This window comes from Nelusetta ayraudi, unplaced genomic scaffold (assembly GCF_046127955.1).
Source record: "Nelusetta ayraudi isolate G7.1 ecotype Tasmania unplaced genomic scaffold, CSIRO-AGI_Nayr_v1 ptg000026l, whole genome shotgun sequence".
NCBI lineage: Eukaryota > Metazoa > Chordata > Actinopteri > Tetraodontiformes > Monacanthidae > Nelusetta > Nelusetta ayraudi.
The window spans coordinates 5913331-5931697 of NW_027466076.1; the positions used below are offsets into that span (position 1 = coordinate 5913331).

The following is an 18367-nucleotide window of genomic DNA, read 5'->3' on the forward strand; positions in this document are numbered from 1 at the left end:
ACCAGTCAGAGAGTTTGCCCACCCACCCCTGGTATCGACTGTACGGTCAACAAGCATCAATAAGTCGTAGGGTGTTGTTTTATGATTTTTCCCATAATGTTTCCAGCGGAAGGCAGCCAGGATGTGTGACTCAGGTGTGTGTCAGTGCCTGCCGCACCCTGCGGAAGTCAGTGGGGCCTATGAGACTGAAGGAAAGGTGGCGCTGCAGCACCGCCGCGGCAACCAAGCGCACCTGCTAAGCTACGCCCACATACCTGAGGCTGAGAGAACCAGGAAGTGGCTTCGCTTGGGCAACTGTCTGCGCGACACTGAAACAGTCCACTGGAGGAAGAAGAGGAGGAGGAGAAGAACACAACAATCCTCCTCTTCACAACTGGACGCTTTCTGGATTCTACCCTTCGTCGGCCCTGTTCGAGCCAGCGCTCACCTTGAGGAAGAGGAAGCGGACGGAGGTTCACCTGGTGAGTCAGTGAGTTAGTGAGTCGCTTTGTTCGCCTCCTCCCGGACGTCGACCTGTTTGCGCGGTTGTGTAGCGGCGCGGACGGCCATGTTTACTACATGACAGTAGTAAAATATAACAAAACAACACTTGATCTCGTCCTCCTTGGACCTTCCTAAAGAGTCGCCCGTCGTTACTTTCACGCGCCTTCGTCTCGTTCTCCCACCCGACGTTGCGTGTGTAAAGCGAAGGCCTGAAGTTTCGCCATCTGCGTCAGCAGCGACTGTCACGGTTGAAAGCCCGGGCTCGGCCAGCGTCGTGTGTGTGTGTGTGTGTGTGTGTGTGTGTGTGTGTGTGTGTGTGTGTGTGTGTGTGTGTGTGTGTGTGTGTGTGTGTGTGTGTGTGTGTGAGGTCAATTGAATTGGGAACTCTATAGCAGTGTTTTACAACCACTGTGCTGTGGAACACTAATGCACTGTGAGATAATGTCAGGTGTACTGTGAAAAACTATCCAATTGCACTTAATTGGTGTAAAAAAAAAAAAGAAAAGAAAAGAAGAACATTCCATTATGGAGTGACTGTGCTTTAAAAGAAATGTAAAACTATTTACCTCCTTCAATTACTCCCAGGATATCAGCTTTATGTGCTTCTAAACAGGCCCAGGTTCCACACTGAGAGAGTTTCAGTAAATGAAGAGACTGTATTGTCATTATCAGGCTACAATGAGTCATTTAATTGATATTTTTGTTTGGTGGTGTGCCATGGGATTTTAAAAACAATGAGCCGTGGCTCATTAAAGGTTGAAAAGCACTGCTCTTTGCAGTATGAATGGTTGTTAGTCTTTCTGTGCAACCTGTCTGCAGGAACACCACCTTGAGTGCAGGAGAAGTGGTGGTGGACAATGGATGGCGATGGAAACATCAAACATTATTATCACGCTGCTCCCAACTTGACTGCATTAGTTCTGCTTGAACGGAAGCATCAAGCGTCAACTGTGGCTAATTCGTGTCGTGCATATTCAGGATTTTGCGTCACGATTGCAGACGCATCACTGCTGTCCCTTCACGCGTTCAAGTGTCCTTGAGTTGCCAGCTGTATGGATGACAGCCCCATCCTTGGCATTTCATTCAGCGCTGCCGCTAACGCTGAAAGATTCATCCTGCCAAATGCCAAAACATTTTCATCACAGGTTGGCGCTGCCCAGAGGGACACCGGGTCTTTTTTTAGTCCACTTAGAAATGCAAAGAATATCAAAGCTGTTGGATGAGATTAGAAAGATGAGATATTATTTTGCATTAAAAAACAGCCACATTCGCATTCCTAACGTCGTTTTAATGCAAAGCTGTGACTCGTCGTAGTTTGTCATTGGTGATTGGCCTCTGCATATGACATCATCCAGATTATACAGTACCTGCGTCAGCGTGTATACACTCTGATGCTGTGTCTCAATTCAGGCTCTGCATCCTTGAAGTACGCATTTTGAAAGGAAGTTGCGTCATAGCACTGCGCAAAGGCTCGTCCCAATTCCCAAAAGTCCTTAGGACGCTCCAAATGCATACTGGGAATGCACCCTACTGTTAGCCGATTCCAAGGCTGCACCGCTACTATCCTTCACGTACTTCTGTATCCCATGATGCTTTGCGTGCTTCTGCAAAGCATCGTGGGATCCTGGCAAGTCAGCTGAAACTTTAGCGCCATCTACTGGCAAAGACACTTATAAATTATAAAGTATAAATTTAAGTTTCAAATTTCACATAAAATATTCATTTTTAACATCGGGTTTTTATTTGTTTGAACATCCAACGTCATCGTTAGATGGCGAACCAATGGTTAGCTTGATGCTATGAAAATGTCACTTCCGGGGTTGGCCAGCAGGAGGGAACGGCGGTGACATAACCAGGAAATGCGTCGAAGGCTAGACTGTCCCAAGTGGTTACCGGGGAGGCGGGGTTTGGTCCGTCCTTCTAGGCCGGGTCCTCGAAGAACGCTTCCTTCGGACGGAGGACGCTCGGTTCGAAGGGTGCAGACCCTGAATTGAGACACAGCATGAGTCTTTTCCTTCCACCCAGCGCCAATCTTTCTCAATCTCCCTCACTCTACACTGTCTTCAGAGATTTCTGAGTGGCATGTGTCCCTCCATCTGCCCTGCACATGCCTTGCATATGGAGATTGCATAATGGCCTGGGGCATCAGCGACGCGGCACTACGGCACGACTCCAACACGTGGGTGGGGGTGGAGGGGTGGGGGGTGAGAAGAGGCAGAGAAACAAACTCGCTTATGTAAAAGCATTAAAGACGGCCAAACAAGTCCAGCTACATTTGCTCAGCCCGGTGAAGGCGGAGGGGCTTTTCAGAGTTCATTAAATCCTGAAAACTTCCAGCAGGGGAGGAATTAGCTGCAAGAATGAAGCGCTCTCCTCTCTTCATTATTTAAATCCAAGCCTCATTAATGATGTAAAGCTACAGGCTGTGGGGTTGATGCAGGTCATAATGCAGTCAGAATGAGACTGATTAGACTGTTGGGACGGTGAAACAAAAACATTCCCATAGCTTCTTGGATAAGATTCTCTGGCCTACAAGCCATTGAATGACATTACTGTCAGACTCTTTTGTCTTTTCTAATGATTCAGGCAGAGTAAAGAGTCCTGCAGGCGTTGTTGTCGGCACACCAAAGCAACAGCATTTACTAGTCTGTAAATGGACTGTTGTCTCGCGCACCAGATGTGCACAGGTGGGACTGCACCTTGATGCGCCGCATGTTAATCTGACTAGTGCATTTTGTACACATTTGAACGGAGGATGCGGGTCCAGTGTTCTCTGTGAGATTAGTGTAAGGTGCTGGATTAAGATAAAGCTACCCATGAATGTCAGGCTGCTGCTGCGGCTGCTGCTGCTGCTGCTGCTGCTGCTGCGTGAATTCTACATTCGAACTCGGCTGTGTTTCAGTCCCAGAAGAAGCTCCTAATCTGGGCTCCTTTTGATGAAGAAGGCATCCTGGGTGAACTCAAAAAATCCTCTCCCTTTGTGCCGCCATTGCTCGCGTACAAAAATAGACGCCTGTGATGTTGGCGCGCGCCCCCACCTCCCTTGTAGTGCTTTGGGATTTCTCCTGCTCAGTGAAATCTGCTGCAGCTCCCATGGCACGACCATCCACAGCCGTAATCCAGACGTTCATGCTGCTGGGACTTAAATCCTGTCCGGAGTTTGTATTGGCTGGCAGCTCATCAAGAAGCCACAGAGATTATTTATTTATTTGCCACCGCTCTGAACATGGCGGCTTGCTGTCAGCTGGTGACCCGACAACTACGAAACACTTAATCTGGGCATCTGTGTTGCGTGTCCAAGTGAGAGGGGAAGATGCGTGCCTGTTCTACAAGGTGGTTGCATTATTGAAATTTGGAGTGGAGGCGCATGATTTCTGAAAGATTTATGACACGGTTAGACCTCCTAATGAGTCATCAGTCTTCTGGAAATACCGTTCATGCTTTGAATGGTCTAGGTGCTCCACTTGAAATTGTTAGATTTTTCAATGACAAGATAAGAATATAAAGGTATGTGGAAATGTTGATAAAAGTGCTATTTGTAACAAAAATATGGCACCAGAACTGACAGCCGCGATTAAAATAAAGTGCAACTTTTCAACATTCTTAAAGTCTAATCCTCTATAAAGTCTTTTTAATTTAATTTTCAAGCCATCTAGTTTACAGAGGCTTTTTTTAAGTTCTCATAATAAAGCACGTACCACAAATACAATAAAAAACAATAAAAAGGTAACTAAAGAGCACTAGGACACTAGGTCGCGTAACCAGTTCACTGACCAGTAAAAATGGCACGTTTGCAGTATCTGCATAATGCCTATCTTTAAGTAAAACCCCCGTTACTTTTCCCTGGATCAGCAGATAACCCCATCACCACCACTGCCGCCATAACAAATCAGACATTCAGGTTCTGTTCCATCAGGACTTTGTCCAAATCAGACATTTGGGATGGTTGATAAATCTCAGTTGCTCTCTCTCTATTTGAATAGTTTTTGAAGTGATCATTGCTGGGAGCTAACATTTCCACGTTAAGTGCAAACCCTTGCAGCCTTTTGTGTTTATATGCCCCAACCTGTGGGTAAACAGCTGTTGGTGGAAGAAGATAACAGTGTCTTATCACACAAGGAATGAACAGAATCTCTAAAGAGTTAATGGCTCCAACAACACCGGGCTTCTTGTTCCAGGAAGTCTTTTCCACTGCTCTTCAAAAGAACCACTGGCCTCAGTTATGATTAGTCTGTGGCCTCAATTTGATCAGTTATGGATAATATTGATGGATTTTCTGAATCTGTGTTGGGCCGTTTGTTTGGAAGAAGAAGAAAATAAGAGCAGGATTTTGAAGCCTCTAGTACTGAAGAGAAGCCTGCCAAGTTATCTTCTTGCTCATCTATAAACTATTGATGCATATCAACTGATCTAAATCAACTTCTGCTACACAGCTGCTACGTAATCATCAGAAATAACAGTTGAAAATAATCCCAACGTGTCTCTCGTAAATTTATATTTTGAAAAATGTAATAATAAGAAATGACTAATGACTAATTATCATTATTTTATTCAGTCAAATAGAAACATACTTTTCAAGTGTTGTAGTTCAATAAACCGAAGATGAAAAAAGAGCCTGTTTTTATTGTTGAATCGATGCTGAAGGAGGATTGTGTCAGTTCAAAGTTCCAGTTGTCCACATGGACACTTGGAAGCGGCGATCGATTGCAGCGTAAACAGGATCAGTGGGACGCACGCCGCTGCCCACACACCTCTCTGGAGGGGTGAGCCACAGTTCACAGGTGTGTGAGGATGCAGCACTGAAGTACACGGGACCGTCCGGGTGTGAATTCTGCGTAGGCTAAGCCTGCATGTGCAGATTATTCATGGAGGGGGGTGGGGAGCGTGCATGATCTGTCAGAGCTTAGTACCACAATTATCCCAGTGGTGACTACTGCAGCAGCAGCAGCGGCGGCAGTGGTAGTAGTAGTGGTGGTGGTGGTGGCAGAGGCTGCGTTTTCATTAGTGTAATGTCCAGAGAAGCTCCAGAATTATGTAAGAGTGACGTGCTGTCATTCCCACACGGCCGGCCCACCGCCTGGCAGAAACGTGGCTGTTTGTTTTCCTTTTATCCTCCCCCTCGCTCAGTAAAGCCAAAAGGACATCTGTCAGACTGAGCGCTGGTGAACAGGGGCTCGTAGTAGCCGCTGCGCCGGGGACCTCTGACGCTTCGGCTTATGTCCGCGGAAGGAAGGAGACCATTTTCTACGCTCGCAAGTTTGCAATATCCCCATGACGGACAGAGAAGAGCGGACGTTTCGATTTTTAATCTGCTTCACGTCTCTTTGCTCTTCGCTCTTTGGGAAGATGATCTGTGGAGGCGTAGCAGCATCCGGTGCGTTGTGCCCCGTGTGATGCCTTTTTTGCATTTGGAGGGGAATTTGGAAGATGAAGTTTAAGAAGTTCATCACCATCATGCAGGCAGCCATGGGGATCGTACCTCTGAACAAACGGGAACTACTGCCGCCCGGCAGGAAACTGTGGAGACCCCCGGGGTGAGTTAGAGCCGCTGTGCATGTGACTGGAAGGAATTGAAAAGCGAACGTGGCAGCAGGCTTAAACTGCAGCTTGATGTGCCCCAGTGCTGAGATGTCAGTGCTGGGCAAAGTCTTATTGTGCAGTTGTTTGTTGCAGGATATTTCCAAACAGGTGGCAGCTGGTCTTAAATCGGGTTACATTTTTATTAGGTTTAAGTCGTGTGATGTGCAATTACTATTGATGTTTTCTGTAGCGCACTGTACAACTCAACTGGAGTTACGGGTTTGACTAGTTGGATCGGATTCATTCGATACATTTTACAAAAATGTTTCTTAACACTGATAGACTGTAATCTGAGGTGTGCTGTATCTGAACTATGTGTGTAAGATATTTTTTTTTACAAAATGAATGGAGTCAGACTATTTGGATTTTTAACAAAAGAAATATGTTTGTTTTTTTTTAAATTATTATTATTATTATTAAGTAGTAAGTATTGAGCTTGTTTTGTTTTGTCCTATAAGCTTTGACATTGGATAAACCCTCTTATTTAATTTGCATGTCAGTGATCAATACAGATGAGGGATGAGGAAGTGCATATTAGTATCATCATCAAGAGATACCAAACTGCTTTTGTGGCCTCTTTAAGACTGGCTTAGTGGTCTAGTGGTAGAGTGTCCGCCCTGAGACTGGTAGGTTGTGGGTTCGATACCCAACCGGGCCATAGCAAAGACTGTAAAAATGGTCCCCCTTGCCTGCTTGGCACTCAGTGTTCGTGGTTGGAATTGGGGTGTTCAATCACCCAATGATTCCTGGGTGCAGTACCGCTGCCGCCCACCGATGTGACAATCATTGGGACTGGCTTTCCAACGGGGCATCAGCGTCATTTCATCTGACAACCAGATGTTGTCAACCTTGAACCTTGATGTTTTATCAAGGCTGAAGATACTGTCATGATGGACTGGCGACTTGTCCACTCTGCCTTTGCTCGATGACAGCTTGGAAAGCCATTGCTGCTCCGCATACTGCAGTTGTAGCTGCTGACTGATGGAGAGGTGTTGGCTCTTCTTACGCTTTCCCTCAACTGGCTTTCTGCAGCTTTCTAAACAAGTTGATGTCAGGACATGGATTACTGGGCGATTCCGCAGTTGATGGCCTTCAAGTAGTTAATCCATGACTGTATATGGGCGTGGGTGGCTATGTCTGTGTCTGAGGGGGAAGTATTATATTTCCTATGGATCATGGCCAGACCTAGTTACCCTGTCAAGGCTTAGGTGGGTTTCAGATGTGGAGATTTTTAAAAATAATAATTTAGGACTGGAGGGCAACAGCCTCCTCAACAGTGCAGTCCTCCAGACTCCACTGAACTGCTCATCTTCTCGGCCATGCACAAGACCAAGGTAAAAAAAAAAAAAAAAAACAATGATGAAGAGGATGGGACTGTAAATGGCAGCTTTTGGACTTGATTCATCTTATTGATTTATTCCCCCTCTAGTTCTCTTCAGTAACATTCTTGGGAGGAATGACTTGACTGAACACAGCTTGGTTGTGGTTGCCAGCAGACTGGCGGTTCTGAGTGTTTCGCAAACTGCTGATCTACTGCTGGTGCACTGCTGGAGCACCTTTTAAACACAACCATCTCTAGCGTTTACAGAGGATGGTGCCGAAAGGAGGTCATATCCAGTGAGCAGCAGTTGTGTTGATATCAGAGGTCAGAGGTGACTTGGCATGGCACAACAAGGTTTACCTTTGAGACTGTGTGTGTGCATAAAAAATGCAGAAGAATTTGTATCAGAAGACAAACAAAAGATAACGAGAGAATAAGTACACAACTTTTCTTTCTTTTTTTAAACTTTTTATCATTCACTTGGCCCTGATTGGCCTTTTTTAAGACGACTGTTTTTGATCGAGGATTGATCATCAAACAATCAGAAGCTCAACATCAATAACGACAACATACTGACAATTGGACATGATAACATGTTTGTGTAAACTCAAGAATGCACACAAACAGCCACAACTTATTATGTTTTTACACTTTTATTATGAGTGTAATGGAAAATTTCACAACGCCACATAAAGAGACTGGCACTTTGCTAACAGACCTCAGTTCGTCTTACTTTAAAATAAATCTTACGCTATAAATCCACATGTGAGTTACTGATGTCAACACAGTGCATAATTAGTCCTCTAATTAGGACAGATGAACAAAGGAACAAGCGTTTCCCATTAGAAACACCTCAGACTCTGTTATTTATGAACCCGTGAAGGCAATTCAATGTGCAAACTTTACAGTCTCGGGGTGGTGAGTGGCTTCAATTGTTCATAGTGACGCACAGTTTCACTACACCTACAACACGTGGTTCTTGAGAGACAAATAGAGCAGGTTGAGTCACGCCGGCTCGCCAGCGGGCTTCCCTCACTCCTGGCCTATTATGGTAGCAGTCTGTATCAAGTCGCATCATATTAATGCAACAGAAGGCAACGGACTGGCTGCCATAAAGTTGTGAAAGGGAAGAGTTGTTTGAGCATGGTGGGGAAGCCACACGCCCGCACTTGTTTCTGCGATCACCTCAGAGGTTCTAATCTCGGCTGCAGACTGCAAGTGGTTGAGTCACATGGCGTCGTATAAGTTCCACAAACACCTTGGGATTTATGGTCAGTCGTGATGACTGGAGAGTTCTGGTTATTCTCCCTCCCACATTATAAAGTCACCTGATCTGACCTTATTTTTGCCTATGCAGGAAGTGACCATCCACCAAGCATTCCTGGAAAATGGAAACATTCCAGGGATGGGAGACATACTTCTGTTGTTGTTGTTCTGTTTTGGGTGGGGCATTGGCAGGTTTATATTTTATTTATCATTTATTGTGTCCACACAAATCCACTGCACGGATGCACCAGAGTCACGTTCAGTACAAACTGGGACAATAGAATTGATTCTAATCCTGATATTCTGATATATGATATGTATGGTGCCTCATTTGAGGTGCAATCCTGATTTACTGGCATCGTCATTAAGACTTTCAGGACACCATGTTTCATTTAGAAATGCAGTAGCTGATGTGTTTTTGTGTCTTTCCTCCCATCCTTGTTCACAGGGACCAGCCTGGCTCGGAACAGACCAGCACTGACCTGCTCAAGTGCAGCCGCAAGTTCCGCTGGTCCAAAGAAGCCCAGTACTTGTATCTTCGCCGCCTCTCTTCACGCAGCTACTCGGCTATTATGATGGTACGTTCTTACGCGATGTACAGTATATTTCCTTCGTTTTATCCATTGAATACAGTCCAACTAATCTGGATACGTGTTTGATGTATTTTGCCACAACATTGATGACATTAATTGTGTTGTTTGCACATTCGTTTTAAATCCAATAACACAAAAGCGGCAGTATTTGTGATGCTTAATCTGTTGTCCTGCACCCATCGGCCTGTCTTGCTGCAGAGATTTCAATGCAATAACATCACTTAGGATGATTGTGTGTCTCATGAATTTTAATCTTACAAGATTCTGTTGTAATCCTGTCAGTGAATAAAGCCTAAAATACACGGTTTATTTATTTATTTATTTGGGCTTTATCCAAAAATAGACGTTGTAAACAAGGTTCGCTGGCAAGTTAAACCTGGACGTGTTGAGGTTTTTGGTTTGGTGACTCAGTGTTTACAGGTCTCCTATACTCTTTGGACCTTTGAGAGTAGATTCCGTCGCATGCCTTGCCTTGCATTCAGGATGATGATTAACCAGAGGGGCGCGTCATGTCCCGGAAGTGTCATTGTGTAAGTGACAAGGTCAGGCAAATTATTGAGGCCACTGAAGATGCTTTGCATTGGCGTGGCCTATTTTTAGTGGTCAGACGATGACAAATGTGGCAAACTCAACTTGAGTGACCCTAATTTTGTTGGAATTTAATTGTCCTGCTTGGCCTCCCAGCAGCTCAACGGCTTGAAACAAATGTTGCACTTTGATGAGAGATATTTTAACTTCCATGATAAAATGTTTATTGCTCATAGAAGCCACTGAAATTGACTTTGGTTTTGCTTTTAATTTTAATGAAAGTACAGCTGACTTCCTCGTCCATGATTGATTCATTGAAATACTTGTGAGTAGTGACGGAACAAACTCACAAACAACAATAGGTTATTGTAGGACAGCTGCACATACTTGTCTGCTTGATGTATACCATTGTCTTAGCTGTTCACGTGACCGCCGCACATTTTTAACATTGCTTCATGGCTGAACCTGATTCCTCACACAACTGCATTGTTCCTGCACTTGCAGTGAAAGCGAAAAACTATATATTTACATTGACAAATCATAAATACATATGATGCATGCCTTTGGCTCTCTGTTCTTGTTGGTTTTCATCATGCACAAACACTCAACATTGTAACTGGCCAGTCCTGAACCTCTTCAGAAACAGTAATGGGTGCATTGGTGCATGCATTTGTTGCATGGAGAGAGAAACACGAGCAAATACTTAAGACTAAAAATTAATAAGGAGGTTTGGCATAAAGTTTTTAATTTTCAGGCTGTCTTCTTTAGTGATTAAATATCATGTCCCTTCATTGTTGTCCTGCACTTGGAAAATTATTTTTTGGGCGTTTATAAATGAGAATTAACAGATAAAGAACTACGGCAAGGAGCGCTTTTGTAATTTAAAATTCCCTCTCTTGAATTCGGCAGTATGCTGCCAAAAAAATAATCCGTTATTGTGTCTGTCTGAGGTCCTCGCAGCAGGCTGTCGGGATAATCGATGGGAATTTCGGACGGGTCCATTGTGGCGCTGTTGCAGGCGCATCGCCTCTCAAATACAAAGTATTAATGAAGCAGTTATCAATGGCTGATTACCGATACACACATAAATATAACAACAAACGCACAATATTAGGATTGCGTTTGTAAAACACTCCATTTTTTAAAAAGTTAAACATAATTCTTGGTTTCCAATGCAACTACGACTCCCGCCCAAACTAATTGGTTCGATCCTCGCCGAGCTCGGACTTGTCGGCGCTAAGTTTTACCCCTAAAGGTCTCAACACATTAACGGTTTGCCAAAGCTGTAGTTTGTAAACGACGAGCGAGACGAAACCATACGCCGTTCGAGTGGCACCGTTTCCCCCCCCCAAAAAAAACGTTTCCTTCGTTGGATCATATGCGTGTAAAGGCGGAGGAGTTGTGATCTTTGCTAGCAGACGGCTCAAAGTGCGTGATGCCAGTGAACGGAGGGGGGCTGCTCGCCCTGAGCACATACCACACTCGCTATTTCACCGTAAGTAAACCCGTGCTTATGCTTCAGTTACACTTCCGTCCATGTCGAAGTGATTCGGAGTGATGCTAACGCCGTGTCGCGCGTGAAGCTGTTTTTGGGGGCTCCGAGAGTCTCGGTTGGAAAACTGTTGCATCCTCCCTGCACCTGCTGTGGTGGTGGCTGCCTGCTAACTTTATCATCTGCTCACGTCCGTTTGTTCGGTAACTTATAGAACTTGGTCCAGAACCGTGCTTATAACACCTTACTGACCACTCACCCCTTTTCTTGTCACCATTCTGCTCTTCTCGTTCAGAGCTTTTCCGTTGTATTTTCTCTCCTCGTGGTGCTTTTTTTTATTTTTTATTTTGAATATTTTTAGCGGCGTTATAAGCATCACTCATTTAATTGCGTGCACCCACAATACGTAACATACCTAAGTCATCTTTTTTTTTTTTTTTTTTTTCTTTAAATGTGTGTGTTTATTTGTTTGTTTTTTCGGGAAGTTGTTTGTTTCAGTCGTTTGTAACGTGAACTACTGTTCATGTTGTAATAACGCCGTCCGAACAGCAGAGGGCGGAATAACGACGCTTTCGGCAGGATGTGTCAGAAGAAAAGAATGTAAATTCCCTGACATTTATAGTAAGTAAGGCTTAATGAGTGCCTTTACGTTATCAACAAATACTAGTAGTTATATTTGAAATGTAACCTACAAGTTGGAACAATCTAATCAATCGAAAGCCCCCATGCTTGCTATCAAACTGAACCTGTTGACTCTGAGTCACACAAATGCAGCTCGTGCTCGGGTTGGGTAGGTTTCCTGCCGTACCAGACGCGTCCATTGTACGAACTGAAAATGTTTGAGTTGGTCGGTGACCTGACCAGTGAAGCATTTGGCAGGAAGGGGTGGAGAATTCCAAAGTTGTGCGGCTAGAAAGGAGAAAGGTGGCGCTTATCTCTGAATCGCAGTCATGCTGCTGCATACTTGCTGGCCTGTAATACTGGTAGACTTCAAAGTGTTGCCTGACCTTCACATCTTGTTATCTTCACGTAGCACAAATACAATGTGTCTGTTGAAGATGTTAATGATCAAGAAAATGTCTTGATTCTGTGGGAGATCAGAAGATCAGAAGGTAGTTTTCCAATGTTTGCAGACGTTGGCATTATTTAGACGTTTTTCTACAAAACCAAAAAAGTTGACATGTTTTTTTTTTTTCTGTCAGTTTCTTTTGAAACGCATAATTAAGCTCTGGACTCTGTCGAGCCGTTCAGCAAGTTCAAGGCCACTTTCATGAAATAAATTATCAAGCAGTGTTTGTTTTAGGCTTATTTTCTAAAAAAAAAGTGAAATTCAAAGTCATCATACACACTTGATGACTTGATGCATTAAAAACAAAACTGTTAAAACACATCAGAATAAAATTTGCTGTTGAAATACTTAAAAATATACCAACAAATAAATCAAGGATGTGGAAGTAAAATAAGAGAAAACAGAGGTGAGTGTCAAATTCTGCATCTTTTTTTTTTTCTTCTTTACATTGTCGGCAAACCAGTACCCACGGATGCCAAATAATAGTGCGTGTAAAGAGCCTGGTTTACTGGAGACACCTTGTGGTATAATTTGGTATTGCAGTGTGGAGCCAAACCACTGTGAAAATGTTGACATTGGAGCGTAACCCTTCCTCCCGTTCAAAAAGCCGTCCATCTACAGATTTTTAACAAACTCTTTCATATCCAACACATTTTCTGAAACCTTATTGTTCTTGCTGCTGTTGTCAGAGCCGCCGCCACTTCAGTTCAGTCTTTAGACGAAGCGCCGCTTCAAATCATTTGCTGTCCAAGTCACGTCCTGCGAGGATGACCCAGTAATTCCACCTCTGTCCTCATTAGTGGAAACGCGCACTTGTGTTTTGTTACGTAATGGGCAACACACAGGAGGCTGCATCTTATGCAGCAGGCTTGATTGTGAGCAGCCGTCACGGTGGCCTGACATTGTGCAACATTAAAACCCTCCTCCGGGCCACCGTAGCCACTGCCTCTATGCCATTTATTTGGATACATGAGCATATTTGCCTAAATCTATTTGTATTAGACTCCAGTCTGTCACACAGTCCTGATGGTTCACACTTTTGGGTTGTGTTGTCAATTCTGATTGTTGTATAAAAAAAAAAAATAAAAAAGCTGGAAGCTTTTTGAAGGATGAAAATCTGGGCTCTGATTCGTACAAAAGTGATTATTAACGAAATTGCAAAGTTTCTTGTGGTGACTTGATGCCTCATGAGTGTATTTCAGTCCTCTAGAAGATGGAGGGAGCACTTTGTCCTCTTGTCCGGGTCGTTTGAGGAATCATTTCAGTTGTTTGTTACATCTTTTGTAAACATACAATAGATGTGGTTCCTTGCGTCAGTGGATCAGGGCCATTGTTTTGGGACGGTTGTGCTATCTTTAGCCCTCTTTGAGCCTCAGCTTGTGCTTTTCTTCTACTCGGCTCAGTGAACGAAAGATAAAATCTTCATTGAAGTTCAGAATCGTCGCTCGGCTTCCCCGGTGGTGCTGTTTCTGTCGGGTTTCCACAGAAACAGAGATTGATCCCACTGCCGTTGCTGGTGTTGAGGTTCTGCTCTGCAGGTCAAAAGATCAAAAAGTGCATTCTGACTGTTTGGGGTTTGCTTCTTCCTTCTTTTTCCGCCTTAATATAACAAGCCCATCAACTTTCAAGTCCCCCCCTCTTAGCTCATAGGAGATCCCGACTGGGGTATTCTGTTGGGAGAAGAGGTGTTTCCAGACGGAACTCTGAGACATTTAATCACGGCGGTGCAGGAATGGCAGCGTCTGTATGTTTGTGGCGTCTGCAGACGGTGGGATTTGCGACTAAATGTAGGGCAGCAGCAGCAGCAGCAGCAGCAGTCCTCTTACGTCAAAGGCGGGCGGGCAGATGCGGGGAGGGAAGCTGCTGGTGGTTTGTGCAGCTGTGACCATGGAGGAGGCTGTGGCGCACATCAGGCTGGCAGAGCAGCGGCGGCGCTGAGCAGGGAGAGACCGACGCTCACTGGCTCGCTGGCTCGGAGGAAGACGCCCACCATGAAGACCGTCCTCAGCCTGCACAGGAAATGGGCTCACGCCGTCAAGACCATACGCATCCTCCAGGGACTTGTGAGTGCGCCTCCGCTACCGCCGCTCGGGTTCGAGCAGGGCTTTGGTGCTGATTGCAGAGAGTCTTTTAGAGATGGTTGGAGTTGAAAGTCTTTGAGTTCTGTGTTTTAAAGTGAAGAGATGCTGAGTCCTGGCTGGCTGGGGGGGGGTTGGCTTTTGGAAGTTACATTTTACTGGTTTGGACTCGATGGAAAGTTTTGTGCTTTGATTGAACTGCCTGAAGTGCTGCTTGGATTTCATACCAGCCGAAACACCAATGAGCAAGCGTGGTCGTCTGTGTTTTTTACCACTGTTTTAATGACCATCTCGTGTCTCCTCACTCCTTATCATTAAGTTGTTTTCCTTCAGTGGACTTAAAGTCTACCTGTGTTCCACCTGTTGGTTCTAAAGACTCACTTTGATGAAAGAAGTTTTTTCCCGTGCCAAAGATGAATAACTGCCTGTAACCCCCAAAAGCGTGCGTTCCCCACGGCCGCCATCGTTCTCGGTCAAACTTGCAGAAGAGGCCTGTGGCGTCGTTCTCCTGGGAGCTCCCAGTTGTGTAATGACAGAACGGGCTAACGAAGCGTTGCGGCCGTTACGTCACGCAAAAATAAAAACAAAAACAGAAAACAGAAAACAAACCCGTGATTAATCCTTGCAGTGCAGTGACAGAGCCCAAGGTGATCTTCTCTGTTCTCTCCCTGCAGAACCCGGTCATGGAGGAGACCGTGTGGGAGCAGTACACCGTGACCCTGCAGAGGGTGAGTCCATCTGTGGCAGCACACACACACACACAGACACACACAGACACACACTCTCATTTACAGTTGTCTTTTTATCCAGTGCACAGTGGCGCACAGGGAGGGGATTTCAATGGTTTAACAGGCTGCTGCTGCTGCGGCCAGTTCATGGTTAAGGAGGCACACTGGGCCCAGATTACAGCTGTAATAGACAGTCTGCCGTCCACTCCACCGCTGCCAAGTGCACTCATGCAGACACGTTGGGTTTTTTTTAATTTATTTTTTTATTCAATATCCATAATCAACCTTGTCTGGAAACATCGCCTGTGTGCGCTGTCCAGTAGAAAGATTTACATTCAGAGTTTTGTGTTTCTGCTCATCCCATCCAACAACTGCAATTAGTTTTTACATAGTAACCACAAATGCGTCTCCATGACATTTTTCACAAAATAAAAGTGATGTTTCGAAAATTTGGACAAAATTGCGATTTGCATTGCAAGTGCTGTTTGAAGTCAATGGAAACAACCCCAGAAAACATGCAAGTAGCGTAACGGTTGCTCCAAATCAATGCTTAGGTTATTTTAAATGATGCTGGATTCCAACCACTGTAAACCCAAAAATCCAGAGGATTGCCTTCTGTTGTCCGGACCATGTGGTGTTTCCTGGGGGACCACCATCAGTGACGGACCTGCGTCAGAGACATCATCATTTATTTGTTTGTTTTGATTGGCTTCAGATGAATAAAAACTAAGTCACGCTAAGATAATTCTGTGTGGGAGGCAGCAGGTCCGTCACTCATAGCGGTCGCCAGCCTGGAAAGACGACGTGGCGACAGAAGCACTTCAGACTTGTGGTTCTATCCAGCATGAGTTCAGCCAACATCCACATGCTTGTGGCTGCATATGTTTTAATCATCACACTTCATTTTCCTTCCTCCGCTCAGTGGCTTCTGAAATAAATTGTCAGGTTCTATCAAACTTCCGATAATTGCGATTAATCAAGATTAATCACAGCCACATCTGTGATTAACGTGATTGGATATTGAGTCAGTTGATGACATTATTTGAATAGACAACAATAAAATACTGAAAACTTATCACATCTGTGGTAATGCTGCGCCCCAGTTATATTATTTTTTAATATCTTCATCACTTTGACCACCGTGTGAGACTGAACTTGGCTAATCAGCCTGATGAGCTCATTGTCCCTTGCTGAGGTCACTGACGCCAGAAAAACAGATTTTTTTCTTTTTTTGGTTGAAAAAAACAAGTCCCGTGCTGCTGACCCCCCTCACCCCCCTCCGGCCCCTCCAACCAACCACAGCCAGCTGTCACAATCTGCTGCTGCATCCCTCTTTGATTCTCTTCCACTACATTTTTATTGCACTGTCCACCATTTCTTCATTTATTATTATTATTTTGCTGCAGGTTCACTCACACAATGTGCTTCTATTGCCTTTGAGTGTTCATATTTATCAAGTATTTAACATTTTCTTTTGTAATTTTTAGTTTAGTTCAGTTTCATGTCATGAGAACATGTTTATTTTACCACAGGGTTTTATCATTCACTGGCTTGAGGGAATATGCATTATTCATGTTTGTTTTTTTGTGTTTGTTTTATATGCTTGATGTACAAACGGATTAGTAGATACAAAGTTGAGGCAATGTCAGAGATTTGAGGGAAAGTTTGACTTTAATTTGAAGAGACTCTTGGAACGGGATTATGCACGATTTGACCGAAGCAAAAAAAATAAATAAAAAATACACATTGACTTTTCTTTCTTTTCCCTTATGTTGAATAAAAGTGGCGTCCATCAGCGTTGCTTGTCGCTCCCGGTCATCTAAATGTTACCTCGCCATCCGCTAAGTCACAGGCAGCAGCGCTGCGGCCACGATGGTCAATTGGGGATTCATCGGTGTAATAAAAAGCCACGCTGGTGATCCTGCAGCACGTTAATCCCACCACCTCTCCTTTGCACCGCTGCCTCTTGTGTTGGTACTGTGCATGAACTGATTCGGTCTCTGGAGCTCAGAAAGCCATTTGAAAACTTCAGAGACACGTTGTTGTGATACAAATTAAAATATAAATATTTTTTTGAAATTTCCCCGTAATTTTATCAACTAAAAGCTTCAAAAAAATATGCACACGCCTCCACCCCTCCCCCCCAACTCAGTTGTATTTATACTTTCTCCCTCCCTCTGCCTGGTCGGCCATCTGTTAGAGACAGAGGGAAATGCTGAATTGTGTGTGGGTTGGGTTTTTTTTTTTTTTTTTTAGTGCAGATGGAAGGCAGAGGATAAAGAGGCGGGGTCATCAAATCTCTGACCTCATCTCATCTGGCCAAACTGGAGCAGTGGCAGGTAGAATTGTTTCCAGCGCTCAACGTGTTTCCAAAGAAGTCAAGAGGCTTTAAACACACAGAGGGAGATTATAGGTGTTGGCGGTGTTGGCCAGCGCTGTGGTGGTGTAGGTTGGGCTGTTGTTCTCAAAATCTATTTTTGCCACCGTCCTGCTCCTGATTTGTGTTGGAAGGAGTATAAAGCCCAGCATCGTGGTCGTTATTCATCACATGTGAACATCATTTCTGCAAAGGATGGATGGATGGATGGATGGATGGATGGATGGATGGATGGACGGACAGTATGGATCTTTGTAATCGTCGTGTACAAAATACACATACGGCCGTGATTGTTCAGTGGGATGTCACACAAGCCTCAGGGATTACACCACTCTGTATGGCTCTGTACACACGCACGCGCGCGCACACACACACACACACACACACTCAATAGATGGCAGTTTCTTGTGATTAATTTTGCTGTGTTGCGTGTTTTCATCCCTGCAGGATCCAAAGATGGGCTTTGGCATCGCCGTGTCGGGGGGGCGGGACAATCCCAACGAGGACAGCGGCGAGACCTCCATCGTCATCTCTGACGTCCTGCAGGGAGGTCCTGCCGACGGACTGCTGCTGTGCGTACTCCAAAACACTTCATTTTCATTTGACTTTATTTTATTGAAAACATTGAAGAAAGCGCTTCCGTCACCTCACAATGTTCATGTTCAGCCCCCTGCTGGTGAACGGCTGCAGTTTTTTGTAGATTGTTACGAGGTTTGCGGTCAAATCATTGTCACCTGTGTTGCGTCATCGCAGTTCTTAGCATCATAAACAGGAATTTACTGTTCAACATTTTCTGACAAGTTGCAGCAGTCGCACCACCTCAGGAGCTTCTGTCTGACCGACTCTTCTACT

General features: G+C 44.6%; 1 protein-coding gene across 2 annotated transcripts in view; it reads left to right on the plus strand.

Annotated features, from left to right (window-relative positions):
• Positions 1-307: 307 nt before the first annotated feature.
• Positions 308-18367, plus strand: part of tjp2a (tight junction protein 2a (zona occludens 2)) — a 31993-nt gene continuing 13933 nt past the window's right edge. Inside the window, exons 1-4 of one of the 2 annotated variants that reach the window (XM_076029308.1) lie at positions 308-461; positions 9099-9228; positions 15085-15138; positions 17963-18087. In XM_076029308.1, coding sequence (XP_075885423.1) covers positions 9223-9228; positions 15085-15138; positions 17963-18087 — 185 coding nt within the window. In that variant the 5' untranslated portion in view covers positions 308-461; positions 9099-9222. Of the gene's footprint in view, positions 462-5651; positions 6018-9098; positions 9229-15084; positions 15139-17962; positions 18088-18367 lie in introns of those variants that run through there. The other variant, XM_076029307.1, reaches the window with a different exon arrangement.